This window comes from Cladosporium halotolerans (assembly GCF_011745625.1).
Source record: "Cladosporium halotolerans strain TM138-S3 chromosome Unknown Sca1, whole genome shotgun sequence".
Lineage (NCBI taxonomy): Eukaryota > Fungi > Ascomycota > Dothideomycetes > Cladosporiales > Cladosporiaceae > Cladosporium > Cladosporium halotolerans.
In genome coordinates this window covers 189,824-217,394 of record NW_027191452.1, presented here as the reverse complement: position 1 = coordinate 217,394, position 27,571 = coordinate 189,824, and the positions used below count along the sequence as shown (strand labels likewise).

Genomic DNA, 27,571 nt, shown 5'->3' with positions numbered 1-27,571 from the left:
TCAACGCGTGGTGGTCTTGCAACACCTGCAAACTTTTAGATGAGTTGACAGGCGGAAAATGGTGAGAGACGGGTTGTGCCGCTGCCCGGACAGGGACCCAAGTCCGTGTCCGCAGACCCTCGAAGGTTCGCGTGGCGTGGTGGAGGGCGAGTGGCGATGGAGGGTGATGGACATGATCGGCGCAATGATTGTCCCGAGATCGCAGGGCAGCTCCACATGGTGAGAAGGCTTGGAGAGAGGCGAGATATATGGGTGGTTGTTTGCCTCTCGTCGATATCTAACCATTCTATTGACCGTGGTGTTAATCAAATATCGGGTGATTCGCTAATCAAAGATGATCGGAGATGATCAGAGATAAGCGGCTCTGGCAGACGTTCGGTGGCGCTGGGACAAGCCCCCTCAACCCGCCGCGGCCGGGCGGCCCCCCGCTTGCATTTGGCCCACGACGCGCAAGCGCCGGCCACGCGAGAGCTTCTTTGGTCGCTAGCGCCAACTGCCATCCGAGTCCAGGCACTCCCATCCTCCCAATGCTGCGTCTGACATTTGCCATCAACGGCTAATTCTCCCTTTCTGCTTACTACCACCACCACCACCCTTCACTCCTTCAACCCTGCCGCATACCGTGCCCTACCTTTCTTTCTTTGCCGCCGCCGCCTTCGCCCTTACCACCCACACTCGCTATCCCGCGCGCGCCAGCCCTCGCAATATCCCCAGTGCAGGGGAAGCTGCTTTCCTGCACCGTAAGCTCGCTGCTTGCGCTTGCGCCGACTCCTCACCATTTCTGCATTCCGTCGCTACCCTTGCACAGCAGTCAGCCGCTGCTGTGACGGCTCGTCTTTAGCTTGATTACGCCTCTGTCTGGCTCTATTGCGTTGCGTCGCACCGTATGGCCTGGACTCAGCGATCCTGTCGATCCGCAGCTGAAGCTCCTCGCCGTGCCTCTCGAGAGCACTCGCCGCGCCATTCTTTCTTCTTCACCACCACCGCCTTCGCTACTGCGAACTCGCGAATCGCATCCATGGCCACCGACTTTAGGATAGGAGCCGCTTGCTGGGCGGCGTTGCTGCTCTGCCTGCAGTGCGCGCAGGCTTTCTACATCCCTGGTATGGCGACGACTACGAGAACGCGTGGTCATATTCACAGCAGTCACTAACTAGGACACAGGCTGGTCCATCAAATCGTGGAGAGACGGCGACTCCATACCACTCTTTGTCAACAAAATCTACAGCGACAACACGCAAATACAATACGCCTTCTCTGAACTTCCCTTCGTCTGTCCGCCCAGTGGAAGGCAACGTGAGGGTACTGGACTTATCTCTGGCTCTAATGTCGCACTCAACCTCGGCGAGGTGCTCCGCGGCGATCGTATTATGGTCTCGGACTACGAGCTGGAAATGGGAAAGGACGACGAGGCACACTACCTTTGCAGCCAAAAGGTCGATCGCGCAGGGCTCAGGAAGGCAGTTGAGGTCGTCAAGAACGGCTACGTCGCTGAGTGGATTGTGGACAACCTTCCAGGCGCCACCAGCTTCATGACCGTAGACAAGAGCAGGAAATACTACGCTTCTGGGTTTAAGATGGGCTACGAGGACGTTTCGCCAACCACAGGCAAGCCGAGGTTCTATATCAACAACCACGTCACTCTCGTTGTGAGATACCACGCTGCTCCTGGCAAGGACGGTGAACAAGGGAAAAAGGTCATCGTTGGATTCGAGGTCTATGCGAAATCGATCGAGGCCTCCAACCGTGACGGTAATGGACTTCCTCCCAACCTCCATGAGGTGGGCAACGGTATGGAGCTCACGATGGCCCGGAAGGCAAACGCGACCCTCCCGAGAGATTTGGATTCCTCTTACCACCCGGAGGAAATTGACGACGGCAACGAGGATGCAACGCTCACCATTCCTTACACTTACAGCGTCTACTTCCGCGAGGATGAGCACATCGAGTGGGCCAACAGATGGGATTTGTACTTCGTCAACCAGGAGGAGAGCTCTAAGATTCACTGGTTGGCCATCATCAACTCGCTGGTCATCTTCTCTGCACTTTCTGCTGTCGTCGCGGTCATCCTCGCTCGCACCGTGCGAGGCGACATCAAGGGCTACAGGGAATCTGGTCTGGAAGATGGCAAGCTTCGGATTGGCAAGCGCAACAAGGGCTTCAGGTCTCCCAGGTCTCCGCGTAAGAGCTTTGAAAAGGGCGGCCTTCTTGACCAAGGTGACAGCGAGGGCGCTGATGATGCCAGCTCTGACGACGAGCTTCCTGAAGATACTACCGGCTGGAAGCTTGTCCACGGCGACGTTTTCCGTGCACCTGCACTCGGTCAATTGCTCGCTCCCCTGATCGGCTCTGGAATGCAGCTCGTTGTGATGTCGACCGGTTTGGTTGCCCTCTCTTGCTTTGGCGTTCTCAATCCAAGCTTCCGGGGTGGCTTCGTCAGTGTTGGCATTTCGCTTTTCATCCTCGCTGGTGCTTTCAGCGGTTACTTCTCTGCCCGGATTTACAAAACGTTCAACGGTACTCTCTGGAAACACAACGCGGTTGTCACTGCGGTCCTCGTTCCTGGACTACTCTTCTCGACCATCTTCATCCTCAACCTTTTCGTCTGGGCCAACGCCTCATCAACCGCAATCCCACTTGGCAGCCTGGTTGCCCTCGTGTTTCTTTGGCTCGTCGTTCAGCTTCCGCTGGTCTACGTCGGTAGCTGGTACGGATATAACCGCAGTGGTGCTTACAGCAACCCGATCAAAGCAAATGCTGTCCCTCGCCAGATTCCGTACCAGCCGTGGTACGCACGTCCGCTTCAGGCCGCCCTTGTGGCAGGCTTGATTCCTTTTGCCGTGATCTTCATCGAGCTTCTATTCCTGTTCCGCAGCCTGTGGCAGGACAAGAGTGGCTACTACTACGTCTTTGGCTTCCTTGCCGTCGTCTCCACGATTCTAATCCTTGCCGTGATGGAGACCACTGTCATTGGCGTCTATATCCAGCTTTGTTCCGAGGTATGTTGACATTCACTCAGCCCAACGCTCGAATCTTGCTGATTTTTTCCACAGAACTACAACTGGCAATGGCACTCTTTCCTCCTCGGCTCTTCCTCTGCCTTCTGGGTCTTCGCCTACACGGCTTACTATTTTGCGACCCAGCTGCACATCACCGGCTTTGCCAACACCGTTCTTTTCTTCTCGTATGCCGGCCTCGCATGCGCCGTTTACGGACTCCTAATGGGCACGATTGGCTTCCTGACCGCGTACGCATTCGTCAGGAGGATCTACTCTGCCATCAAAGTCGACTGAGCGGCAGCATTGGAGTTATCAGGATGGCGCGCGGTGTTTGACGGGATTTTTGGGGAAAATAACATCTTTATTTGGTTTGTGAAGCATCTTTAGCGGCCAGAGAGGCGCCTGACGCCGTGCGAGTCGAAGCGCTCGTCCTCGCAAGCTTCTCTCCTTTTTCATCTATCTTCTTGGGCCCCGTGCTGGGCGGGCACACTGCACCATAGATCTTGTTTTTCCGGCGATGTCCAGCGCGCCGTGTTCTTTTTTCCAGTCTCTGTGCAGTAATGATAATACGAGATAACTATCGTTGTGCAAGAACTCAGTCTTACCTGCTTTCGATCCCATTTGCTTGTCCACTTTTGGCGTCCACTTTCCGTGACTTTGGTCTCCGTGAGCTCAAGGTTGTCCACAGGGCTGAATCACACTTTCGCCGGACGGCTGTCAAACGCCGACCTCGGCACGTCATCTGTTGACTTGTCGCAACCACCCGTCTTCATGTTTCGAGCTTGCGAAGACAAGCTTCCCACAACCTTCACCCAACCCACCTGAGGAGCTTCGCAGCCTCACAAACCCACCATAATGGCCTCCAAACTCCTCGCCAAACCCCTCAAGCTCGCGCTCATCCAGCTCTCCGCCGGCGCCGACAAAGCCGCCAACCTCGCCGCCGCCCGCTCCAAAGTCCAAGAAGCCGCCCGCGCCGGCGCCAAACTCGTCGTCCTTCCGGAGTGCTTCAACAGCCCCTACGGCACCAAGTACTTCCCGAAGTACGCCGAGGAGCTCACGCCGCTCGACATCGGCGGCTCGCCCAGCGCCGGCGGCGGGCCCCCCGAGGACCAGAGCCCCAGCTACCACGTGCTCAGCGCCGTCGCCAAGGAAGCGCAGATCACCCTCGTCGGCGGCAGCATCCCGGAATACTCAAAGGAGAAGAACAAGTGGTACAACACGAGCCTGACCTTCGGCTCCGAGGGCCAGCTGCTCGCGCGCCACCGCAAAGTCCACCTCTTCGACATCGACATCCCGGGCAAGATCTCCTTCCACGAGTCCGAGGTGCTCTCGCCCGGCGACAAGGTGACCCTGCTCGAGGTCCCCGGCTACGGCAAGCTCGGCCTCGCCATCTGCTACGACATCCGCTTCCCGGAGCTCGCGCTGATCGCCGCCCGCAAGGGCGCCTTCGCCCTCGTCTACCCCGGCGCCTTCAACCTGACGACCGGCGCGCGGCACTGGGAGCTGCTCGCGCGCGCGCGCGCGGTCGACAACCAGTGCTACGTTGCGCTGTGCAGCCCGGCGCGGGACATGCAGGCGGACTATCACGCGTGGGGGCACAGCATGGTCGTCGATCCGGATGCGGAGGTCGTGCAGCAGCTGGACGAGAAGGAGGGGATTCTGTATGCGGATCTGGTGCCGGAGAGGCTGGAGGAGGTCAGGAGGAATATTCCCGTTTATGGGCAGAGGAGGTTTGATGTCTATCCGGATGTGAGTGAGGGGAAGGTCAGGTTTGAGGATTATGGGGGTGGCATTCCTTGGTGAGATGGTGTGAGTGAGCGACTGGAGGGTGAAATACACGACTTGTGATGATGATTATGATGGCTTGGAACGATAGTTTGCTTGTTCGGACGCTATGTAGTGATGGTAAGTGCCTTGCTCGAAACTTTGCCTTGATGAGCAGCATTTGCAGCAATTGAAACCTTGGAAGCGTGCTGACGACGTTTATCCAGGTCAATGCCACTGAAAATAGCCAAGAAGATGATAGATTCAAAAGCTTGAATTTTCCTATTGGCCCCTTCCACGGCCCGCCTTTGACCAGGTGCTGCTGCCAGAGGGAGTACTCATGGCTTCCGCTTCTATGGCCATTGAGAGGCTAGACGATTGCAGGTACGTCCATAACACACTCTTTGAGATGGCGACTCCCTTCTAGAACATCACTCGTGATCTATTCATTACATTCCAGTATACTTGTACCTTACCTGACCTCACCCTTACCTTGTCTTTCTCTTACCTCACTTCACCTGCTCTCACATTATCCCACGTTCCTTACATGCATCAACAGTCACCAGTCTCTCGTTCTTATACCTTATAACATCCACTCCAACCTCAATCTGTCCCTGCGATGGTTGTGACCTCGCCTACCGTCGGCAGCCAAGACCCCATAGCAATCACACCCGAGACCAAAACCGGTGCGCAGCGCAAAGCACCCGACCCCAAACCCGCCCCGGACAACAACAACGACGATGGCGCCCCCATCCCAAATCAGCCAGCAGAACCCAGTGACGTCGCCCGCTCCACGAGTCCCCTGGCCTCGCCTCCAGACCAGTACCTCCCTGCCCAACCTCCCAACAACACCCCCACCCTCACCCAATCTCAGCCTCCCGAAGTCCCCGGACCAGCTGTACCTCTTCCCACCTACCTCCCCGAAGACTCCGAGCCCGGCTCCCAGGCACCCCTCTTCCCCCCCGCAACCATTCCCTACTTTCGCTCCCCTCGCTCCCTCGCCCTCCCGCTCGACAGACCGCTACCAGTCGGACCGCAGCCCGCTGCGCCGGGACTCGATCGCGCGGCGCCAGCGCAAGGACCGGCGCCGAGTCGAGCAGCGGCGGACGCGGGGCAGGCTGCGGAGCAGGAGCTCGCCGGAGCGGGAGGACAGCCACAACAGCAGCCGTCGGCGGTCGTCGGGGAGGTTGCGGGACGTGCTGTTGCTGCGCTTGAGGAGGATGGAGTCCCCGCTTCGCTCGAGGAGCGGAAGGGTTTCGGATATTGGCGGTCGGAGAGGAGTCGGGGGCTCAAGGGTCCGGAGGGAGTTGAGAAGGTTTTTGGTGGGGTTGGGAGGGTGGAGGAGGAAGTAGGTGGGGAGGTGCCCATGATGGCGCCGGAGAAGATTGGGTATTGGCAGTCGAGGAGGGTGAGGGAGCCGGAGGCGTTTTGGACGGAGGCTGAGGGTGTGGTGAAGAAGGCTGAAGGCGGGATTTTGAGTGCTGGGCACGAGCTCGAGGATGTGGCCGAGGAGGCTGAGAAGAGCGTTGATTCGACCAAGATTGGGTACTTCAAGACGAAGAGGGCAAGTGAGCCCGAGAAGTTCTGGGCTCAAGCTGGTGGTGTGGTTCAGAAAGCTGAGAGTGAGGTTCTGAAACCAGTTGGTGCGCTCGAGGATGTGGTTGGAGATGTGCAGCGAGCCATCGACCCCGCCAAGATTGGATACTGGCAGCCAGGAAGAGTGGCAGATCCTGCGAAGTATGCCAAAGGGGCCCTCTTGGGGGTGGTAGCAGGTCTCAGAAACGTGGGCTCGGATCTCACAGAGGACTTGGATCCGACAATACCCCCAGCTATCATCCCGCTGACAAGCTATTGGACTCCAAATCACACTCATCCGGATATCGTACCTAAAGTGATCGCTGTTCCAACAAAAGATGCCCGCCAGATTCAAGAGCCTGATCATAAGGGAATGAGAGATCTTTCTGCCTCTGATTATAGCAACTACCGCAGATCAAGCAGCTCTGACAAAATGTCGAGCGAGACGGTGTCGTCTGGCCAGAGGAAACCGCAGCTTGGATTTCGGAATGCTCTCTCGTCTCCGTATCTGTGGCATGGTCACCGCAGGCGCGACCTTAGGTCCAGTTCCAGCGGACTCGATCTCGACGAACTCAGGCAGACTTCCACGCAGCTCAATCATGCCGTACAGGGCTTGAACGAGCTGATGGAGGAGGCGCTCCGCCTTGCTGGTCGAGCAGCACACGAAGGACGGCAAGATGAAGTCAACAACGTCTTCAACAACGCGACTGCTCACTTGAATCGCGCTACCAAATTGCACAAGCACCATCGTCGCCGCCGGCACTATTCGACGGATGAGCTCCGATACGGCCCAAGTGATTCTGACGATACTGGTTACAGACCCCGCCAATTCAAAGCACTTCCGTCTGTTCTCGCCACGCCACCTCAGATATACCGACCGGAGCCTGCAAGAGACCCTGTGTATGGGCATCCTATGCGTCGACAGGCCAAACCCAGATTTGACGACCCGTCACAACTTCACCATCTTGGCCTTCCTTCTCGTCTGAAACGAGGGTCAAGGAACGTCGATGATCCAAGGGGCTTACGTGTCAAGGATACAATTATACCAAGCAGACCAGCCCCGATCATCCCAGCTGCTCGGCCTGTGCCACCACGGGTTAGCTCGAGATCGACCCCTAGCACCGCGCCTACTCCTACATCGTCGAGTCAAGGGACGTCAAGCGCAGCGAGACGAAATCCAGGAAGTGTCGATCTCCATCACCCTAGAAAACGTCACATCAGCCTTCAACCAGGTCAAGATGTTTCGCTTGGCCGCCAACATCATCGCCAGCCTATTGCAAGAGAATGGCAGACAATCAGAAAGAGGATTGTGGCGACGATCGCTTGCTTGAACACTGTATTCATCGGTCTGATTGTCGGCATCTTTGTGAGTCAATACGCACTGACACATTAGGTGATATGCGGCTACTGACACTTTCAGGCTGGAGAGGTCCCCCGAATTCAGTATCAGATCGAAGATGTCAATCACAGGGTCATTTTGGGCAATGTCTTGTATGTAATGAGCCTGATATTCACATGACGTGGGCTGATGTTCGCAGTTTGTACATTGGCATTGGCACCACTACTCTCCTGTTCTGGCCGCTGCCGCTCCTTCACGGCCGGAAGATGTACACTCTCACCGCTTTCGCTCTCATGTTACCGCTCCAATTCCCCCAGGCTCTTGCTGTGGCCGGGTACCGCGACCCGTGGTCTTTAGTTGCTCGCATTGGCCTACTCCTGCCACGCATTCTCACTGGTTTTGCCATGGGATTCGCCAACATCAACTTCTTACCAACCCTGTTTGACCTCTTCGGCGCCTCTTTGATGTCGGAAAGACCACATCAGGAGGTAGTCGTCAAAGAGGATATTCGCCGACAAGGAGGTGGTGTTGGCCTATGGCTGGGAATCTGGTGCTGGTGTTATATTGGATCGCTTTCGGTCGGTTTCTGCATAGGCGCCTGCATCATATCAAAGCTCAACCCTGCCTGGGGCTTCTATCTGGTCATTGTGCTCCTCGCCTTCTTCCTCTTCGTCAACGTCGTCGCGCCTGAGACTCGGCCGTCACCCTACCGCCGCTCCCTCATTCACTTTTTCGACCCTCCGAGCCAGAACGTAAAGCGTCGCCTCGCCCGCGGAGAAGTAAAGCTTCACATTTCAAAGACGGGTCCGAAGTGGTGGCTTGAAGAGATGATTGCTGGCCTTGTCCTGACGATGCGCATGCTCTTTCAACCTGGATTCTTTCTCATGACGTTGTACCTGGCTTGGATCTACGCACAGGTCGTCCTTGTCATTACTCTACTCGGTGCATTACTGTCACGCGACTACAAATTTCGCGCCACCTATGTCGGCCTTGCCACTCTAAGTCTAGCAGCTGGAGCATTGCTCGCTGTACCCCTGACACATGCCAACCTCTTCTCGCGATCGAGATCCACTCCACAGCGGACCGACAGCAACACATTCCACCACAGGCGGTACATCTGGACCTCACACATGGCGCGCCGCTGCATCTTCACACTCACCCTCCCTCTCGCCGGTATTGCCTACACCCTCACCTCGCCAGGACCACCAATGCACTGGCTCGCACCAGTCATGTTCGTCGGCCTGGTCGGCTTCCTCTCCAACCTCGCGATCTCAGAGTGCATCGGAATCGTCATGGAGACTTTCGATGTGTCCGATCTCCAACCTGGCATCAACTCACTGCATCCGTCTGATCAAACGAAGAAGCGCCGCACGCACTACTCTTCGTTCCCTAGAGTCTGCGCCGGCTTCTTCGTCGCGCAGAGTCTTGGCTTCTTCCTCGCGGCCGCCGCGACAGCCGTCTCGGGAACCATGACGCGCGCCATCGGCGCCCAAATCAGCACTGCCATCACTGCCGGCATCCTGCTCGTGCTGACGATTCTGCTGCTGGCCGTGCTGTGGCGGTGGAAAAGCGTGCAGGTGATCCCTGACAGCGTAATTTTGAATATCCAGCGAAAGATTGCTGTGAACAGAACGAGCGGCGGCGGAGCCACGGGGCAGCAGGATGACTGGAAAGCCGTGGTCGTTGGGAATCCGTCCGGAAAGATGAGGAGGATGAACATCTTGGAGATGGGGAAATGGTCACGGTGGAGTGAGATCCGACGTTTGAATATGTTGGAAGTGCAGGAGGCGGAAACAGAATGATGGAGGATAAGAATTTTAGGATACCTACCCACCTAAGATGTTCTCTCCAGCCATTTCCTCCATGATCGAGGCCACCCACACTCAGCTCCTTAGTCCTTGTCCAAGATGGAATAGTAGACCCTGTAGGATTGACCTGATTATGCAGCAGCAGAAGCTATTTTGCGAGAGTGCACGCACCAGAAGTTGAAGAGAACGTGCCTCGTCAGCGTGATTATTGCAATCACGCCCCCTCACACAAACATTACATCTTGCCTCCGAAGCTTGATTTCTTCCACAGACAGGTGTTTGTTGCCCGCTTCACAAAACGATCAGCAAACCAGAGTCGCAATCAGCATAATAAGTCGAGTTTGCCGATAGTCCCAACGCTCGTCTTCGCCCAGTCGACAGAAGCCGAAATGCCGCTCAAGCTCTGGCCCACAGGGTTGAACAAGGTCTCAAGAGTGCCGCAGAAAATCTGGCAGAAGCGTCCTAAGCTCCTAAAAATGCCACCCAAGTTCCAACCCAAGCGTCCTAACGGAAACCCAAAGAAAATCTCGGTCCGGCCGAGGGCCAAGCAAATCCAATACGACTCCCTAGCCATCAGGATTGAAGCACTTGAAACCTACGTCCGAGACTGGGTGACAGATCCTGCGGTGGAGGGCCACTGGGACAGGATCCTGGAGAAGCGCCACATCACCGAGGACTTGCAAGAGCTGAACACGACGCACACTAGATTCGCGAGGAGGCTCGAAGAGCTTCGGAGGGAAGTGAATGTTCTTGAGAAGGAAGTGGCTGCGCTGAAAGCTCAGCAACGCATACACGGGTGGAACATGCCGGGTGATGAGGTGCTTGATCGGTTGAGGGGAGAGTCGCGGGGAGGTCCTTTCAATCCAGGAGCTGGGAGCTCAAGGCAGGCTTGGAATGAGGCTGCTTGGAGTCCTCGGTGGAAATGAGTATGTTTTTGAGCATGTGTCTGTAGGGCCTTCTGTGTGGCAATGTCGATATGGAGCTTCAGAAATACGGGATCACTCATAAGGTCATTCAGCACCTCAGAGAAATTCATGGATACGTCGTTGTAGATCGTGCCGTTTCATTCATATCATAGATCATAGCCCAGTCCCATCGATCACATCATGGCCTAAACCTCCACTCAGCAGGCTGAAACCTCACCTCGAACTCGACCGCTCCAAAGCATCCCACTGCAGCCAGAATGTCGTTTTCGCCCTCCAGGCCCCTTACATCACCACCTTCAAAATCCCGGTCTGTCTCCTCGTGAAGGTCCCACTGACCCTCCCTCTTTCCGTTCCTCGTGAAGAACACCTCGCATTTACCTCTCCCGCTCGCGTACGTGGGGAGATTGTGGGTCATCCCAATACCCACGACATCTCCTTTCCGGAAAGGGCTGACGAAATCTCTACCGCCATCTGAGTCGTCCACATATCTCCGTCCGTCATCACCGTGCACACCAAGAGATGCACGGTGCCAGCCAGGTAGGCGCCATGACGGATACGGCGGAGCGAGCAAGCCAATAGCGATTCCAGCGTCGCCTGATCCCACGACATTGTTGCCCATGGATTTGACTTCAAGCTCGTAGTAAGTCGTTCTCGATTTCTCGGTCACGAGTGGATTGTGCTGAGCCGAAGCGAAGACGGGAATGTCAGAAAGGAAGATAGTGTCTTGACACTTGGCGTTTGTGCGAACGCTCGTGCGACCAAGACCGGGCTGATACATCGCCACGTTCGTTGTGTCCGGCGGCATGGTGAGGCGGATATCACCGTGCGCGATGCGGGTCACGGTCTGCTGGTCGTGCTGCCGTGGCTGCCAGAGTGGGTTGCGATCGATCCAAGCATGGCCACGGGCTGCGTCGTCCCAGTCGGCGTTCGCTGTTGGCGACGTGTCTTGTTTGAACGAGGGCGGTGGTGGCAAAAGACTGCTATCCGGGACAACCATCCATGGATCATAGGGTGGCGGTGCTGGTTCGTTGGCACCATGGCGTGGAGGAGGGCCTGGAGGCGGCTGGAATTCTGAGCTCGTGGATGAATGTCCCGGTGGCGGACCTGATGGAGGCAGGTATTCGTCGTTCTGATGGGAGGGCTTCTTATCGGACCATCCAGGAGGAGGCCCAGCGGGCGGCTGGTAGGACGGCGGCTGCTCTGGGCGACCCTGTATTTGATTTCTGGAGGGGTTGTTTGACCCAAGCTGACCGGTGTATCTCGGGGGAGGCCCATGGGAAGGTTGATACTCGTTGCCCATGGCCGGAGAGCTCTGCTACAGGTGAAAACTAACGTCTAGGACTGTGAGCCCAACTGAAATATGGGCCTGGCAGTGATCGACAGAGAAGAGGGCCGTTAATGATGTTCAACGCTTGGGGTAGGACTTCTCCACCTTGGCAGGTGGATCAGATCAGCAGGCCCGCTGCCGTGAAGCTGTGGGCATTGACACGCCAACGGCCGTTGTCAAACTTACCACAAGCTCTCACAGCTTGACACCTCTCCAGGACCCTTGATGTTTCGCAATGCCGCCTAGTCCGATTCATAAATGGATGAGCCATCTGTGCAGCTGCAGTTGGATTTGAGACACGCCATCCAACATGAGCTAGCAGCACGCCGCCCGATCCTCCACCGTCTGCACGGCAGCACCTACATCCTTCAGATTCCGAGACCGTCGCATGCCGTTCGACATGGCTCACGATTCTTCTACAACATACTGGTGGACCCTTTCTTTGCAGATTTTCGAGCCACACCGAAGCAGCACCCAAAGCTGGCAATAGGTAATGCCGTCCAGACCCTCAACGGAGTGGAAGAGCTGTTGAGGGACATTGAGCTGTTAGCTGGTGAGAGCCAGCCAGAGGCTAGAAGAAAGAGCAATGGCTCAGCGGAGGACGAGCTAGAAAGACTAGAAACAATTGTGGATGCGGCGGTGGTGAAGCACACCCTGCCTACCGACGGAAACCAACTTCGTCAACTGCATCCCAACGTCCCAGTCTTCGCGAGGCAAGATGCCATTGATGGGATATCACATTTGGAGCACTTTCGCACCGTAGTGCCGCTCGCCATGTTTGGTGACCACGGATATAAGGATTGGAGAAATGGAGCTCTGCCGCCCTTACCGGAATGGATCGGTGTCTGTTTACTAAAGGCAGAGGACGACGTAAGGGCATCTCTCACGCTCTTGATCGCCTTCAACAACCACCATCACAATCATACGGCAAAGCTGCGTAACCAGAGTGCGAGATCTTATGGTCGACGCAAACGCCACGAGACGCTGATACCTAATGAAGACGAAGAATCTGCGGAAGCTATCTTCTTCACTGAGGGCGGGCTTTCCGATGCCGATATTCCACTGGCGTCCTTCGCCGACCCACCTTTGTATCCCCTGGCTGTCTTGAGAAAGCCGTCAGGGGAAGAAGGTGTAATACAATCGATGGAAGATGGGGAAGACAGAATGGTAGACTGCGAGACACCGCAAAAGTACGAGGCCAAGTACTGTTTATACGAGCGAATGGAAGCTCCTGAGAGAGGTCGAGGTTTCTTGGCTTGGCTGATTGCTGCAGCTCAAGCTCCTTTCAATGTGCGCCGGGAAGGAAGCGCGCGGTCCCTCGGTTCATCTCGGTGTGAGAAGGAAGGAGATGATAATAGCTCGGAACAAGTCGCTCTCTCAAGTGGTGAGAGTAAGGTGCTATTATGAAAGCAATTCTTGTCATCATTGATTCTCCTGTAGGGAACTGTGAAAAACGGGCGCTCAACATTCATTGGTCCGCTTGCTCATCAGTGAAGGCAGCCGTTCGTGAGGCGTGACGCTCATGTACGACCTTGCAGGAAAGGCCGGCTTCTCGCAGAGGATGAAACCTAGCCCAGTTCACATGCCACCCAATCACTTTCCAAACACTCACGTTGCTCCTGAACCCCGCGAATAGCACACCATGGCTTTCATCGGTTTGCTGTTCCGCAAGACCTGCGGGAATCTCCTACCTCGACTCAACAAAGCAGACAAGCCAGAGATCACTTGCGAGCTGTGCGAAACAGTGAACCCGAGTACGTCCAGCCTTGCGTATTTGCTAAAGCAAACGCTAACATGATCATTGCTAGACAAATGGCCCGAAGAGACCACATCTAATTCCCTATCCACGGCTTTCCCTTCCGCTCTGCAACGCAAACGCGACAATTTTACCACCCTCGCGATCTCCCAAGAAATCGCCGCCGCGCAGCAAGTGATTTCGGAAGAGTGCCCGCAATGCCAGCACCCTGAGATGCGATTCAGCGAAGTCCAGATGCGCAGCGCGGACGAAGGCACGACGATCTTCTACACCTGTCCGAAGTGCGGGCACAAGTTCAACACCAACAATTGAGATACCGAGGACTCCTATAAGTAAATGCTGCAACCGACGCCGTGAATGCATCTCATCTCTCCGTCTCTGTACCAAATCGTCTATGCCAGCCTCCGTGTGTACACAAGGAATGGTGTGCTAAGATTACTTCTACTCCTCCTCTCCTCCCTCCTTCCACTCATAGTTGCACTCCTCTTCGCCCTGCTCAAGCGCCGAATCGCACTTGTTCTTCGGCCAAAGCTTGTCCTCCATGCCGCTCTGCCCAGCAAAATCGCCCGAAAGCCACAGCGTGCCCTTCTGAATATCGCTGTAACTCCCCTTCAGAACAGTCATAGCAAAGTAGCACGCAGGCGGGCTGGAGTCAGCCCAGTTGCGGTCGATGACGACGGGCCCGATCTTGCCGTTGTTCGCCTCCCAGCAGTCGACGGCGTTGCGCATTGTGGTGAACGGGTCCATGTTCCACTTGCCCCATATGTCGTTGAGGTCGTTGGCGCCGCCCAGCGTGCCGTCGACGCTGCCGTCCCAGGGGAGCAGGTCGAGGCAGCGGTTCTTCTCAGCGTCCCAGGCGTTGTTGGGGTTCGTGCATTCGTTGACGTCGAGGTCGGTGCGCACGACGACGTACGTGCGCTTGTAGAGGCGGGCCATTTGCCAGAGGAGGGATTGGTCCTGGTGGGAAGGTTAGCAGCTGCTGCCTGTAAGTTGGGGAGGGGGGTGGAGAGGCGACGTACGACTTTCGGGGCCATGTCGTCGATCAGGTCTTGGAGGCCATTCAGGCCGTTGTCTTTCAGCCAGTCGCCCCAGCCGAGGACTGAGACGGCAGGGTTCTTGACGCCTCCGCGGCGCATGACTTCAGGGATGTCGGTCTGGAGGTGGCCAAACTTGCCGAAGACCGCTGCGACGACCTTAACGATTTCCTCGCGAGACTGCTTGACAGCCTGTCCGACCAACGCGGAGATGGCTGCGGTTGCCTCGTCATTCATGTCTCTGGCATCCTCACTAATGGCTGTTAGCAGGCGAGATATCTTGGTTGTGCTACACTCAGAAACTCACGGTTTCGGCATGACCTCGTTCAATAAGCTGAACACACCACTCAGCGCCGCGAGGCCGCCGGCGTGAGCAGGGTTTGTGGCAGCCGTGCTACCGATGGAGGCTGCTCCGCTCAAAAGTGCGAAGAAGTTGATGGGCTCTTCTGCCTTGCCGTCGGGAAGGTTCAGCATCTCTCTGATGATGCCGACCTGCGAGGCCTGAGTGAAGGCGTTCTCGAGCATTTTCAGCTTCAGCGCGCCCATGTAGGCGTGGAAGTTCGACAGCGACTCGAAGAGGTAGTACAGACCGCCTTTACCGATGGCGTTGTATGCATCTTTGGGAGAAGTTCAGCAAGCAAGCTTTTGTCGAAGAAGGGCACCATGCCAAATTGCGGGTTTCGACATACCACACTCCTTTGCAAAGTTGCATGGCGCATCCGGGTCGGTGCAGGCGTAGTCGGACATGGTAGTGTCGGGAAAGAGATCATGGTAAAGCTCCTGAACCCAGGTGGTGTGGTCGGAGTTGGGGTGGGAGTTGATGAAGTCGTCGGCAAACTGCTCGGCGCCAGTGTTGTACCAGAAAGTACCTTTGTCCTCAATTGCATCGAAGCCCGTAGAGGTACAATCTGGCAGCTTCCTGTCGATCAACTCTTGGGGTATTTTGGCGTTGGCCACGGCGAGCAGCGCCGCGGTGGCAGTGGCTGAGGTCAACGAGAAAGAATGCATGCTGAGTGTGCTTTTTGCAAAGAAATTGTACGATAGAGGAAGTCAACGACTGGAAAATGAAATGCTAAAGCTGACAAAGGGGATTGAATGCTCTGAATTGTGTTGTGTTTGGACTGTATTGAATTGATGGTATAGGACATCGGTATTTATACATAACCTTCATCTTCGTGCCCCCTCCTGTCGCATACGGTTCAATATCCGTTGGATGTATTTTCAGACATGTCTCCATCCTTCGACAACGCCCCCAACAGACAGTGCTTTACTGCGGAGGGAGCTAAAAGTGCATGTCGATGGTATGAGCGACGATGTGAAGTTGCTCGGACTTCAGCTGAAGGAAGGACGAAGTCTGGGGCAAGCGACTTCGAACCCCTGCCGCCCAATCAGCTGGCTTCACTCGAGATGCACGTGTTTTGGTAGAAATACACAGCCCTCGCTCAGTAGTCTTGGCCGTTTCGCTTGTATCTAAATCGAGGTACCACTAATCCTGCGGCGCCCGTATTGCAAGCGCAGGAACGTATTTGTGAGCATAAATCGCCCTTGGCAACACAGACTCATTCGAAGCGAAATGAGAAGAGGAATTCTAGTTCTTGGACATACCACGGTAACATCGCGAGGATTGCTGTTGGCGTCTCAGAATGGTATGGAAGAGATACCGGACCTACGTTGACGTTGAAAGTGGAGTGCGGTTGTTGTTGGTGGCGGAGGTATAGACACGCGACAGTCTTGGTACTCTATTTCGCCAGGCGGATCCTAAGCTTCTGAGCAGTCAAGGCATAGCCAAGTGGATTTTTCCATGTTCAGTGCTCTGTTCGGTTGCGCAGAGCATTTGTCACTTGTTGCAGCCCATTCGCTTTGCAGTCGTTATTTGTCAAATTGAAGCATCTGTTCGTGTAATGTAGTGTGGTCGCCAGCCCTGGTCTCCAAACAACTTGAGCTCGCATACCATTCCTTAGAAAACGACTCTCACTGCCTGTCCAGCTCAGGGTAGTACCTGAAAACCCCCTGACTGTACGGCAGTCTCCTCTCGCTCTTCAGGTACTCCTTCAGCCCACCCTCCTGCTTGACACTCTCATAGAACCCGTCAAGCAACTTCCCATACTCCTTCTTCCTCGCCTCCATCTCCTTCGGGAACGAAAAATACAACCCATCAATCACCTGCCAAACCACCAGATCCGCAAACGTCAACCTCCCGCCAACAAGATACTTCCCCTCCCCGCCCCCATTCTCCTCATTAAACCTCAAAGTCCTCTCGAAATACGAGAAAAACTTCGGCAGCCGGTTCTCCCTCACATCCGTAGCCTTCACGAGCGCCGCGTCCTTCTGGTCCTCGTAGTACTTCGCCACCGCGAGCGGGTGGTGCGTGTCGTGCACCTCGTTGTTCAAGTCCAGCGCCGTGAACGCCAGCTGGTAGACGTGGTACGTCGCGGCCTCGTCGTCCGGCGCCAGCCCCAGGCGCTCGGAAAGGTACATGAGGATGCTGGGCGTCTGGGCGATGACGAGGGCTTTGCCGTCTGCGCCGGCGCCCGGGACGCGGAGGGCCGGCGGCGCGAAGACGGGCGGGTTGGAGTCCGCGCTGGTCAGGGAGGTGTTCATGCAGATCGATTGCACGGTGTCGTAGCCGGAGGGTTTCTCGTTGGCGACGTCGGTGTAGGGCACGCCGGTGGCTTCGAAGCAGAGGCGGATGAACTCGCCGCGGCCGGGGATGGAGGGGTGGTAGAGGAGTTCGTATTGCGGGTGGGTGCGGAGTTTCTTCGCGTCGGACATGGTTGTGAGAGTGTGGTGTGGCGATTTGTCTTGGAGTGAGTGGAGGAGGTGGTTCTGTGGGAGTATGTGAGCTTTAATGGTTGTTGCTGGTATGGCTGTATGTAGCTGTCCACTTACAGGAGTTGGCCTTGGTTTTACAGTAGATGATCGTGTCAATGGCCTGGAAAATAATTTGAGCAACATGCAAGTCAAGAATAGCTAGAGCATTGTTCAGGCCGCCACTCTGATATTCAGGAACGTCCGGAGGGGTTGCGTTTGTAAACTCCGCATTTACATCATCGCTTTGTAACCACGGTGCGGAATAACTGCCGAGGTCATTGGAGCATACCTTCTAGGGCGATCCAATAATTGACACAGACATCATTTATTAATCGAACTGATAGTGACAGTTGCTCGCACAAATTGTAGGAACATCGAAGTGGCGGACTGAACCACTACATGGCTGAGGTGCCAGACCAAGCTCGACGTCAGCCCACTGCTGTCATCACCGTCGAGCGCTGCATCAGCTGAAGTGAACAACGGGGAAACGAAGAAAACGGACATGAAGCACCTCCGAGTCACGAGCACTCAATCAAATGCCATTTGACGCAGAAAATCACATCACAACTACTACCGCACCCATCAAACCATGCCCAAACTCCGCCTCACCTGCCTCTCAGACACGCACAACGCCTCGCCCGGCGAAGGCTTCACGCTCCCCGCGGGCGACGTCCTCATCCACGCCGGCGACCTCACGAACCGAGGCAGCCCACACGAGCTGCAGAAAGCTCTCGCCTGGCTGCGCGAAGCCGACTTTGCGGTCAAGGTCGTTGTCGCGGGGAATCACGATCTGGCGCTTGATGAGCGGCACGAGGGTTTTGATGGAGAGGTGCGCAAGCTGGTTAGGGAGGACGAGGGGCTGGTCTATCTAGAGCACGAGAGCAAAGTGGTGGAGGTGAAGGGAGTGAAAGTGAAGGTCTTCGGATCGCCGTACTCTCTCGCTTCTTCGGGAGAGAAGCAGTGGGCGTTCCAGACACCGGCGGACGCAGCTGGAGAGCTGTGGTCAGCCGTGCCTTCAGACATCGACGTCCTCATCACGCACACCCCTCCGCTGGGCCATCTGGACGCCAGCGCGCATTGGACTCGGGGAGGCTGTCCTGCGCTCAAGCAAGCGCTGGGACGGGTCAGACCTTCCTTGCACGTCTGCGGGCATTGTCATGAAGGGCGAGGGGGGGAAGTCATTCGCTGGAGCGACGGGGCTGAGGGTGAGCACGACTGTGTGACCGCGTGGCGAGACCCGGGGCTGGGCAATAGGAAGCAGTCGCTGTTCGACTTGACGGGCTCGCGGGGCGGGTGTGCGTTGCGGAGAGGCAGGGAGACGGCGGTGGTGAATGCGAGCATCATGGCGAAAAGCCATGGCCGGGGAGCGAAGGCGTTCAACAAGCCAATCGTCGTCGATATCGACATACCCGCGGACGGCGAGGTCCCGCAAGAGGAATGATTCCGTGGCGTGCATGGAATCATCACACCTACCGATAGCCATGTTTAGGCGCCGCTTACTAGCCCTCGTGCTCGGTTCTGATAGAGCAAGCTATGGCAGACAGGCGCCCTCGGGCATGCTGTACGCCCAACCCAACAGCAAGGTCCCGTGAGACGGCCGGTGGTGAAACGCCGAGGAGTACTTACCGTCACACGTGACATCAGCGATGCTTTTATCCACAGGCGAGACGAGGATGGACCGCGAGATCCGGCCTCGTGAGCCTAGCAGCGTCTAACGCGGGTGCTGCAGTGCCAGCACGTGAGTGTGATGGATGGGCGAAAACGCAGCTGCAGCGGTACCTGACTACGTGGAGGTTGAGCGAATGGGCGGCGTTTCGGGCGACTGGGCATCCTTGCTGTCGTGTCAGCGCCCAAGGGTGCTGTAGCTGTCCTGACCGGAAGGATTGCCGGGAGCATTGCCGTTCTGAGGCTCCTGTTCGTGAAGTGAAAGGGCGGCGCGTGTACCTCCGAGATGTTATTATTGCCAGAGACGATATTGTACCTGTGATCACTGCCAGATTCGCTACGCGTCGTGGCTGATTCGGTCAGCACTTAAGGAGGGCTAAGGTTGCGAACCCGTCTGGTTGCTCTGAGCCATGAATCGGCGGATCCACAGGTACGGCATCGGCGTTCGAAGCGCTGGTGGCGGGGACTGGCAGGGCACACGCATGAACTCGATGTGCGCTGTATAACGCGAAATGCGAGCCTTAGTAGCGAAGCGCGTAGAGCTGCTAAGGGCAGGCCGGAACAGCTAGGAACGGCGGTAGTGGGCTCGGCACCGCGGGCAGTGCTGCTCGTCGTGAGCAGTGGAAGGTTTCCGTGGGGCGGGTGGCATCGCAGCGAAGCGCCGTGAGAACGCTGGGGGCGTGATGGGCGGTCTGATTTGCTGCCGAAGCCATGAGCCGGCCCGTTTTGCAGAGTGAGGCATGTCGCATGCGCGCCGTGGCTGTCGCAATGGGAGGCTGATTTGACGGACGTGAGCTGACTATGCGTGCGCGCTGTGACGGCGGCCTCTGTTCATACATGCCTTGCCTAAGCAGGCTGGAGCGAGCGTGCGTGCGTGCGTGAGTTGCGTGCTGGGCGCGAGCGGGCAAAGGCGCGAGAGGCTCGCCCTGCGATTTCGATGGTCGAGACGCCGCGGCGGGCCAGCGACTGCGGCACTACTGCACGCGGTCGGCCAATCGACCTGCCAGTCGATGGAAGCTCGCGGATCGCCAGATGAGGGGGCAGGGCGGCGATTGCGCGCCGCGATGTGTTTGCAGATTCCTCGCTTCGCCTCGCTTCGCCGGCGGGCCAGGTGGGCAGAGGGCGCTCGCACGATGGAGAGGCATACAGCGTGCCTGTGATCGTCACCGCGCTGCGTCCCCGCCAGCCTCGCCGGTTGCAGTAGGTAGTGACGTGTGTCAGAGCGAGACAGCAGTACTAGTAGGCTAGCCGTAGCAGCAACGTCTGCAGATTACACCGTAGACAGCACCCAGCAGACCGCGCCCGACAGCCTCGCGGCCAGCATCTCCCTGATTGATAGATTGCTAGAGCAGCACCATACCCTACCCTACCCTACCCTACCCTAGATCACGAGCAGCCTCGCCTCGCCGCGCCAGGCCTCCCCACTGCCGACCTTCACCCTTCGTCCTTCAACCTCCGACCCTTCCAACCTACCCACGACCCTTCTCGCGCCCTCTGGCCGCCTCCAGCGCCCCAAGGCCCGTCTTCGCACCGCCTTCCCACCCAGCACGGACGCCCGCCCGCGACTTGCCTTCAAGGTTGCTTCCCCGGGCCACTCAGGCACGCTGCCCTGACCGCCCAACCCACTCGCGCTCGCAGCCGGCCAGACGATCGCTGCCCCTACCCGCTGCCCTCCTGCCAATCCCTGCCGCGCCCAGCAGAAAACGCCCGTAGCCTGCTCGCACTTCGCCACGCCCGCCCAGTGCCTGCTCTCGCACACCACCCGCCGCTCGCTCGCCGCACAATCACACAGTCGCCGCCGCCGTTGCTGCTGATCAAGCGTGTCTAATAGCAATCAATCAGTCTCAGCACAGCCGCCGAACTGCCGCGCCCGCGCACCCGGTGACGTAAGCGGGAAAAAGGGAGAGGCTAGACTTCCCGCAACCTTGGGGAACGCTCGGCAGCGGCCGCGCGAGATTCGCGACTCTTCACACCCTCCGTTTGTCCCTACACAACAATCCTTTGCAAACTCTCGCTGCGCCGTGCAGCGCCACGACGACCACGATTCCTACTCTCGGCATACAGCACACAGACGCCTGCCGTCTTCGCCCGCTATTGTTTGCAAGCACCAGCGCCGCCCGCCCAGCCAGGCTGTGTCGACGCGACCCTGAGCCGAGGCCAGCGCAGACGTGACAACAGCCGACTCCACCGACCCCAGGCTGGACGCTGAGACGTACACCGCTACGCACGAGCCGACTCTGGGCCTTTAATGCCGACATCCCCCAACACCACCCCCGAGCACACCCTTCACCGGTCCACGCCGTCCGGTATTGCTCGCTGGACGCTCCATTATGGGATCGCCCCTCCCACCTGACCCCTACCTGGCCCTGGGTCTTCCTCGGGATGCCGCCGCCGCTACCATCAAGACCACCTACCGCAAGCTCATTCTCAAGTTCCACCCCGACAAGGTTCAGGATGCCGCCCAGAAGCAGATCGCATCGGACCAGTTCCACAAAATCCAAACTGCCTACGAGATCATTGGCGATGACGACCGCCGCGCCCGCTACGATGCTCAGGTCAAGCTGGCCGAGTTGAAGAAGGAAGTGATGGAGAAGCAAAGCGGTGGTGCCGGTGCTCAGTCGGAGGTCAGAGCGTCCGGCTACACCAGGACGCGCCACGAATCGCCGGTCCGCGCCCCTAACTACACTGCCCGTGGAGCTGACCGAAGCGAACGGGTCCACGTTGAGGAACGCCGCCCTTATGATGCCGAAACCGAATACTTCGACAGGCCTAGAACTGCTGCGAGGAAAGACTACGAGTACGAACGTCCGTCATCAAAACGACCCACACCAAAGTCCGAGAAGGAACGTGCCAGAGCTTCACGCCAGAGCGCGAAGGAGTACGAGCGTGCTAGGCAAAAGGAGAAGACCAAGCAAAGTAGTAGAGACACTCGCAAGGATCGCGACTACAAGTACGCCTACGTCGGCCCGGAGACTGCGTCTAGCAGTGAGTCTGATGCCCCTGTCGAGACACCTAGACAGTCCTACACCCGACGGGAAGAGGAAGACAGGCGGCGAGAACGGGAAGCGTACTATGAGCAGGTCAGGAGACAGAAGGAAGATGTCCGCCCCTACAACGTAGAGGAGCGGGCCCGCAAGATGCAGTCAGACGAGAGCAACGCGAGGGAATACATTCAGCGCTCGCGAGGAGCCTCGAGGCAGTACCCCGAACCTGTACGTCGGCCTTCACCGCCTCGTGTGTCTTCGAAAGACAAGGTCGAGTACATTAAGAGGGGTGACGGTCGCCCGGCTGTCATGGTCAGGCGAGGATCTGGGAAACCACGACCAGCAGAACGCGAGTCAGAGGAGACCTCACGCCGCGAATCACCGCGCCGCGAACGTGAAAGAACACGACGGTCAAGTCATGACTACGGAGAGCCCGTTCGGAAAACACCACCACTTCCTCACACCAAGTCTGCACCCGGCCAGATCCACCTGCCCGGCGAGACACCCAGGCGTGCATACTCCATGCAAGTCGAAGCTGAAGAGAAGGATGATTTCTCCGCACCGCCATTCCGCCGGGCTGACAGCATGCCCCAGCCGAGCCCACGGCGGGAACGAGAATCTTCCAGGAAGACCCAGAAGGCTTCAGGCCTGCGACGAACTGAGACTACCGACGCCCTGCCGACTCCCGGTGCCACGCCGGAACCCATCAACCCACAAAGCGCAAAGAGCCCTTATGAAAAGGCGTATGCGGATGACAATGAATATCCCACGCCGAACGGCTACCGCACCGAGGTACACGAGCCGGCAAGCGGCGCAAGAGGCAAAGTCACACGATCACCTTCGCCGATGAACACCAAGGAAGAACGCGGTCGCACGGCGTCTTCGCGCTACCCGGCCACCCCGTCACGCCCGCCTCTCTCGTCAGCCCGTACCACCAGCTACGTCTACACACCGCAAGGTCTGCAAGACATGCCGGCGCGTCCGTCGCCCTCCCGCAACGAGAGTCATCGCCGGGATCACTTGTACGGCGAAATCCCGACGACATCTTCCCGCTCGTCGCCTCGGCAAACTCGGTCGAAATACTCGCCGCCCGGCGAGGAGGTCCGCTACCAGCAATTCCGTCCGGAGGATGTGAAAGTCCAGACGGGATACTCGTCTCGACGGGGCAGCGAGATGAGACCTGGTTACGGCCGCACGAACAGCTACACGACTCAAGCGGCCTACTAGGAGTTGACCGCTGTAAGCGTACAGCCCAACCGTTAGTCGACGCAATATTTGATTTTCAACAACGACCATAAGCTGAATCAGCACGGTCACGAATTACAACATGGAACTGGCGTTTTTTGGTTTCCCTTACAACTTCCTTGCTATTGCTCCGGGAGTCAGCATGGACACGGCGTTTCATTCTTGGATGTTGTAGATACTCACTTGGGACATAAGGCGTTGCCAACTGCGTGGGAAAGGGATCAACTTTGGAATCCAACTGACGAAGGCCGGCCACCTGAGAGATTGATGACAGATCAGGCACAGGCCAGGCATGAGAATAGACCAGCTTCGTCCCGACCTAGGTACTTCTTTATTGGAAGTTACGAATATTATATGACGAGACCCCTTTTAGACCAATACTTCGAGTTTTTTCAATCCCACCACCTTCCCTCACTTCTCACATCAACACCAACCTCACTTCACCGCCCTAACAACCCAAAGCGGATCCCTCCCCCTCATCCCCATCCACCCCATCAGCCCCTGCAGACTATTCTGCCCTCCCTCCGCGCCACCCTCCTGCTCCACCCTCCCATCGCTCAGCTCCACAACCTCCACATCCCTCCACCCCGCAAAATGCAAGTAATCCCCAACCATCCTCACCCTCTCCCCCTCGTCAACCCTCAGCCACCGCGCGACCGCCTTCGTCGGAAAACACCGATTGCTCACCGCCAAATGCACCCTCGCGCCCTCCCTCATCACCCCCCTCAGACTCCGCAAGACCCCGACGGGATCCGTCAGATAATCAACCGACACCACGCAGGTCGCCGCGTCGAAGAACCCCCCCTCTCCCTCCCCCTCCTCCCCCTCCGCCAGAACCCCCGCGCCCCTCAACGCCCCACCCACGTCCGCCGACTCGTTGAGATCAGCCAGCACCCTGCCCCCGCGCCCCAGCACGCCGTTCGCCTGCAGCTCCGCCTCGTTCATCCCCATCCCCACGACTCTCAGCTCGCCCCTCGCGACCGCCGCTTCGATTTCGCGCGGATAATGGCTCACCCACGAGGAGCAGAAGTCCAGCACGCGGCATTGCCTCGGCAGGGCGGACGCGTAGTAGGCTTTCAGCGACGCGATGGCCGCGTCGTCGATGTGTGTGACGAAGCGCGGGGAGCTGTAGAACGAGGCGTCTGGGGTGGGGTCGGCGCGCGCGAAGTCGGCGGGCGTGTAGGGCCAGGTGGCGTGGCGGGGTGGGAGAGGGGTGGTGCGGGGGGTGGGGGAGGTGGACATTTTGGGCTTTCCTTGGGTTCGGGGCGCGAGGGTTGTGGCGAGGAGGAGGGTTGTGGTTGAGATGCTGAGGAGGGGGAGGGGTCGGCGGAGGAGGGGGTTGGTGAGAGGGGGCATGGGGTGGTGGGGGCTGCGTGCGGTTCCCTTTGCTTGTATCGGTTTGTTTTGGTGTGTGTTGTTTGTATGATTGTGTTGGTACGTGGTGGAGATTCGCATGCGTATATGCATTGGACGTCCATGACGTTACAATTCAGGGTCTGGGCTTAGGATCGGGCCATCGCGTGTTGGAAAGCTTGTTGACTTTTAATAAGTACGACGTGTTCTCGTATGGTTATTTGCTAGACTCTCCGCGTGAATTTCTAGGCACGATGGTCGATAGAGGAGTGTGATACCACATGGTATCATCATCGTGATACCGTACAGACTTCAAATTCTCGGATGACTGATGGCGGCACTCGACGCGAACATCACATAGCTATCAATCGTCAAAGGACGATGAATTGATCATTCGATTATGAGAAAAGAATTGTGTGTTGCGAGCTGCATTATGGCTAGCAAAAATACCAGTCAATCTGCATTAAAATCGAACCACATCACCTAGCCCGGAGACGCCTTCCTACGCCTCGCCCCAAGCTTAAAGACCTCCAACGACGAGACGACACTAGGCAAGCTATGCGAAGCTGCTTTCCGTGTGCTCGAAGCAACGCTGCTACTCGATTTGTCGACAGACACCGTCGTTTCTTCCTGCCGATTCGTCGGGCTTTGGCGCCGCGGCGAGCGAGCGGCTTTGCGAAGCCAGCGGTGAACGACGTGCTTGGCGATTCGGCGTGAGCTTAAGGATTCGTTGGGATTACATTGTGGTGTGCTATTCGGGTTGGGATTCGGCTGTTGCTTCTCGGGAGTGGCCATCGTCGGATCGGAGTGTCTCTCCTCGTTCGATACGCCGTACGAATATAGTATGTTTTCGAGATCGTTCGGTCGACCCAAAGTCGATTCCCCTGATGCCATCGACGAATGGAGTATCTGGTCATTGAGGTCTAGAGCCGACAGCCCCATGGAGCCCCCACGCAGGAGACTCAGCATGTAATGTCGGTCGACAGAGACATTTTCTTCCCCGTTCGGTCCTGCGTGACGAAGGAAGCGAGCCAGATCCCGCGTCGATTCGTAGTGTACTTGCGCGTCTCGCGGCGTCAAGAGACTCAGGCCTGGGTTTTTTGCGTTCAGAGGAGAACGCCGAGGCTCGTTGCTTGATCTCTGCGGCGTCGTCGCGTTCCGAGGAGGGGGCTCGAACATGATGTTCGCGGGGATTCGGTTCAAGGGGAGGGATGCTGAGTGATCCGCGTCGCGCCCAGTGTCCTTGTTTTGCAGCGCGGAGTCTAAAATGTCGACGTTCCGGCGGACGTCAGTCGCAGTGAGGTCGAAATCCAGTCCGAGTCTGCGGCAGTCCGCATCGCCGTCCTGTATGTTTGCCGTGCTTGCCTCAAAGTGCGCGTGGCTGGTGGCGAGTTCTCCAATTTCGGCATATAAGAGGCCAATCAGAAAATTCGTGATTGAATCTGACGCGTCCAGGCCAAGTGCGCTCTTCCAAGTCTCCAGAGCAAGGTCGAAGTCGCCGAGTCGAGCCTCAATCAGGCCTTGGCTAAGGAGAAAGATGGCCTGCTCGTGTTGGTCGGAGGTTAGGCTTGCTGTCAGTCGGAAAGTGTCGGCTGCGCTCTGCCATTCGAAACTGTGGAAGAGCAGGCACGCGTGCTCCCATAGATCGAGTATTTCGGGCGACGAACATTGTCTTTGCTCGATGGGGTTTCTCATCGATAGAACTTAGCGATTCTGTCGTCAAGCTCGTTCGTAAGCATGAGTATTGACAGCTATCGTATTCCAACTGTGAGCTCGAAGTATCGTGTCCATAGAGAAACGCGACACTGGAGTGAATACGACGCGTCTCATTAACCATGTACAACGAGAACATCACGGAGTCGCCAAAGGCCTTGCCTTCGGACCTGTAGCAACAACCATAATCTCGTGATCCGGAAGGCCAACGCTCTCAACAATCCGAACATCAGTGAACGCGTCGACAACCAACCTCTCGCAATCAGCCCAGTCACTCCGATGGCCCAGCCACACAAGCTTCTCCAGCGCACCACCAGCACAGACATCGACGTACTCCGCAACCAGCGCCGGCACTCGCGGATATACGAACATCAGAACCGAAGCGAGCACAGCATCAGCGACCAGCGCTCGCGTGCCCGGCACCCTCAGCACGCGCTCGTCCGGTAAAAACGGACACTGGCACGACGCCACTTCCACCCCGTACAGCTCCAAACCGCCCGGACTCGCGTGCAACAGCAAGGCTTCCAGAAGCCCGCTGCCGCTGCCGACGGAGAGCACGAGGGCGGGAGAGCGGGGCAGCGCGGCGAGCAGCGTCTGCAGGAGCGGTTTTGAAAGCGCCCGGCAGCAGGCTGCGAAGTGCTGCGGTTCGTCGGTGAGGTGCGGCAGTGTGTCCATCGCGCGGGATGGGCGAGGGAGGAGGAGGAGGAGTCACAGGGCGATCGAACGTGCACATGCAGGGTTGAAACACCGCGCGCGCTGTCAGCCCGTATTTCCGCCCCTGCGGCTGCTGGGGGAGTTTGAGGCGGCTGTCAGGCGAGGCGAGGCGAGGCGATCACACCACTGCGCGCGCGGAGGGAATACTAGGGACTGTAGGCTGGCTGGAGATGCGCGTGTGACGCCGGACGCGTGACGTGAGGTGAAGGCTGGCTGCTTGTGAGGAACACGTGAGGTGAGGGAGGGTGTGGGCGGGCGGCGGCTTCTGATGGCCTTGGCGCCGTCTGTGTTTGGGACTTGAGGGGGAAGTTCGTGGCGCGCTGGCTGGTTCGCTTTAGCGATGGAGAATGCGTTTTTCGATGGTCTATGTAGAGGTGATGGTGGCATGGTAGCATAGTAGCTCCCCGATAACGATCTACAAGATGTTTACTTAGGCAAAGAAGAGGCGTCTCTAACATAATCTCGACACGAGTCAGGGTGTCGACAGCTCCTGTAAGAATACAAACCTGATTTCCGTGCCGAGATGCATTCATGCGGCTCATGCCACATACTTTCGGA

General features: G+C 57.4%; 12 protein-coding genes across 12 annotated transcripts; 7 read left to right on the top strand and 5 right to left on the bottom strand.

Annotated features, from left to right (window-relative positions):
- Positions 1-547: 547 nt before the first annotated feature.
- On the top strand, positions 548-3,607 carry WHR41_00083 (uncharacterized protein). Its single transcript, XM_069368689.1, has 3 exons — positions 548-1,103; positions 1,165-2,999; positions 3,054-3,607. The coding sequence occupies exons 1-3, from the start codon at positions 887-889 to the stop codon at positions 3,291-3,293; spliced, it is 2,292 nt and encodes a 763-aa protein (XP_069234335.1). The 5' UTR covers positions 548-886; the 3' UTR covers positions 3,294-3,607.
- Positions 3,608-3,854: 247 nt separating this feature from the next.
- On the top strand, positions 3,855-4,802 carry WHR41_00082 (uncharacterized protein; the record flags this gene model as incomplete). Its single annotated transcript, XM_069368688.1, has 1 exon — positions 3,855-4,802. The coding sequence occupies one exon, from the start codon at positions 3,855-3,857 to the stop codon at positions 4,800-4,802; it is 948 nt and encodes a 315-aa protein (XP_069234334.1).
- Positions 4,803-5,382: 580 nt separating this feature from the next.
- WHR41_00081 (uncharacterized protein) lies at positions 5,383-9,479 on the top strand (the record flags this gene model as incomplete). The annotated part of the gene is made up of 4 exons (XM_069368687.1): positions 5,383-7,238; positions 7,638-7,704; positions 7,759-7,829; positions 7,877-9,479. 4 exons carry the CDS (start codon positions 5,383-5,385, stop codon positions 9,477-9,479), a joined length of 3,597 nt encoding a protein of 1,198 aa, XP_069234337.1.
- A 1,110-nt stretch (positions 9,480-10,589) lies between these two features.
- WHR41_00080 (uncharacterized protein) lies at positions 10,590-11,711 on the bottom strand (the record flags this gene model as incomplete). The annotated part of the gene is made up of 1 exon (XM_069368686.1): positions 10,590-11,711. The coding sequence occupies one exon, from the start codon at positions 11,709-11,711 to the stop codon at positions 10,590-10,592; it is 1,122 nt and encodes a 373-aa protein (XP_069234336.1).
- Positions 11,712-11,931: 220 nt separating this feature from the next.
- Positions 11,932-13,927, top strand: WHR41_00079 (uncharacterized protein). The gene is made up of 2 exons (XM_069368685.1): positions 11,932-13,492; positions 13,547-13,927. The coding sequence occupies exons 1-2, from the start codon at positions 13,381-13,383 to the stop codon at positions 13,804-13,806; spliced, it is 372 nt and encodes a 123-aa protein (XP_069234107.1). The 5' UTR covers positions 11,932-13,380; the 3' UTR covers positions 13,807-13,927.
- Positions 13,928-13,935: 8 nt separating this feature from the next.
- Positions 13,936-15,536, bottom strand: WHR41_00078 (uncharacterized protein; the record flags this gene model as incomplete). The annotated part of the gene is made up of 4 exons (XM_069368684.1): positions 13,936-14,451; positions 14,514-14,781; positions 14,836-15,145; positions 15,218-15,536. The coding sequence occupies 4 exons, from the start codon at positions 15,534-15,536 to the stop codon at positions 13,936-13,938; spliced, it is 1,413 nt and encodes a 470-aa protein (XP_069234108.1).
- Positions 15,537-16,499: 963 nt separating this feature from the next.
- Positions 16,500-17,300, bottom strand: WHR41_00077 (uncharacterized protein; the record flags this gene model as incomplete). Its single annotated transcript, XM_069368683.1, has 1 exon — positions 16,500-17,300. The coding sequence occupies one exon, from the start codon at positions 17,298-17,300 to the stop codon at positions 16,500-16,502; it is 801 nt and encodes a 266-aa protein (XP_069234103.1).
- Positions 17,301-17,928: 628 nt separating this feature from the next.
- On the top strand, positions 17,929-18,780 carry WHR41_00076 (uncharacterized protein; the record flags this gene model as incomplete). Its single annotated transcript, XM_069368682.1, has 1 exon — positions 17,929-18,780. One exon carries the CDS (start codon positions 17,929-17,931, stop codon positions 18,778-18,780), a length of 852 nt encoding a protein of 283 aa, XP_069234104.1.
- A 1,256-nt stretch (positions 18,781-20,036) lies between these two features.
- WHR41_00075 (uncharacterized protein) lies at positions 20,037-20,617 on the top strand (the record flags this gene model as incomplete). Its single annotated transcript, XM_069368681.1, has 2 exons — positions 20,037-20,204; positions 20,420-20,617. The coding sequence occupies 2 exons, from the start codon at positions 20,037-20,039 to the stop codon at positions 20,615-20,617; spliced, it is 366 nt and encodes a 121-aa protein (XP_069234105.1).
- A 717-nt stretch (positions 20,618-21,334) lies between these two features.
- Positions 21,335-23,215, top strand: WHR41_00074 (uncharacterized protein; the record flags this gene model as incomplete). The annotated part of the gene is made up of 1 exon (XM_069368680.1): positions 21,335-23,215. One exon carries the CDS (start codon positions 21,335-21,337, stop codon positions 23,213-23,215), a length of 1,881 nt encoding a protein of 626 aa, XP_069234106.1.
- A 453-nt stretch (positions 23,216-23,668) lies between these two features.
- On the bottom strand, positions 23,669-24,589 carry WHR41_00073 (uncharacterized protein; the record flags this gene model as incomplete). Its single annotated transcript, XM_069368679.1, has 1 exon — positions 23,669-24,589. One exon carries the CDS (start codon positions 24,587-24,589, stop codon positions 23,669-23,671), a length of 921 nt encoding a protein of 306 aa, XP_069234099.1.
- Positions 24,590-26,437: 1,848 nt separating this feature from the next.
- On the bottom strand, positions 26,438-26,974 carry WHR41_00072 (uncharacterized protein; the record flags this gene model as incomplete). Its single annotated transcript, XM_069368678.1, has 1 exon — positions 26,438-26,974. The coding sequence occupies one exon, from the start codon at positions 26,972-26,974 to the stop codon at positions 26,438-26,440; it is 537 nt and encodes a 178-aa protein (XP_069234100.1).
- Between the last annotated feature and the right edge of the window lie 597 nt (positions 26,975-27,571).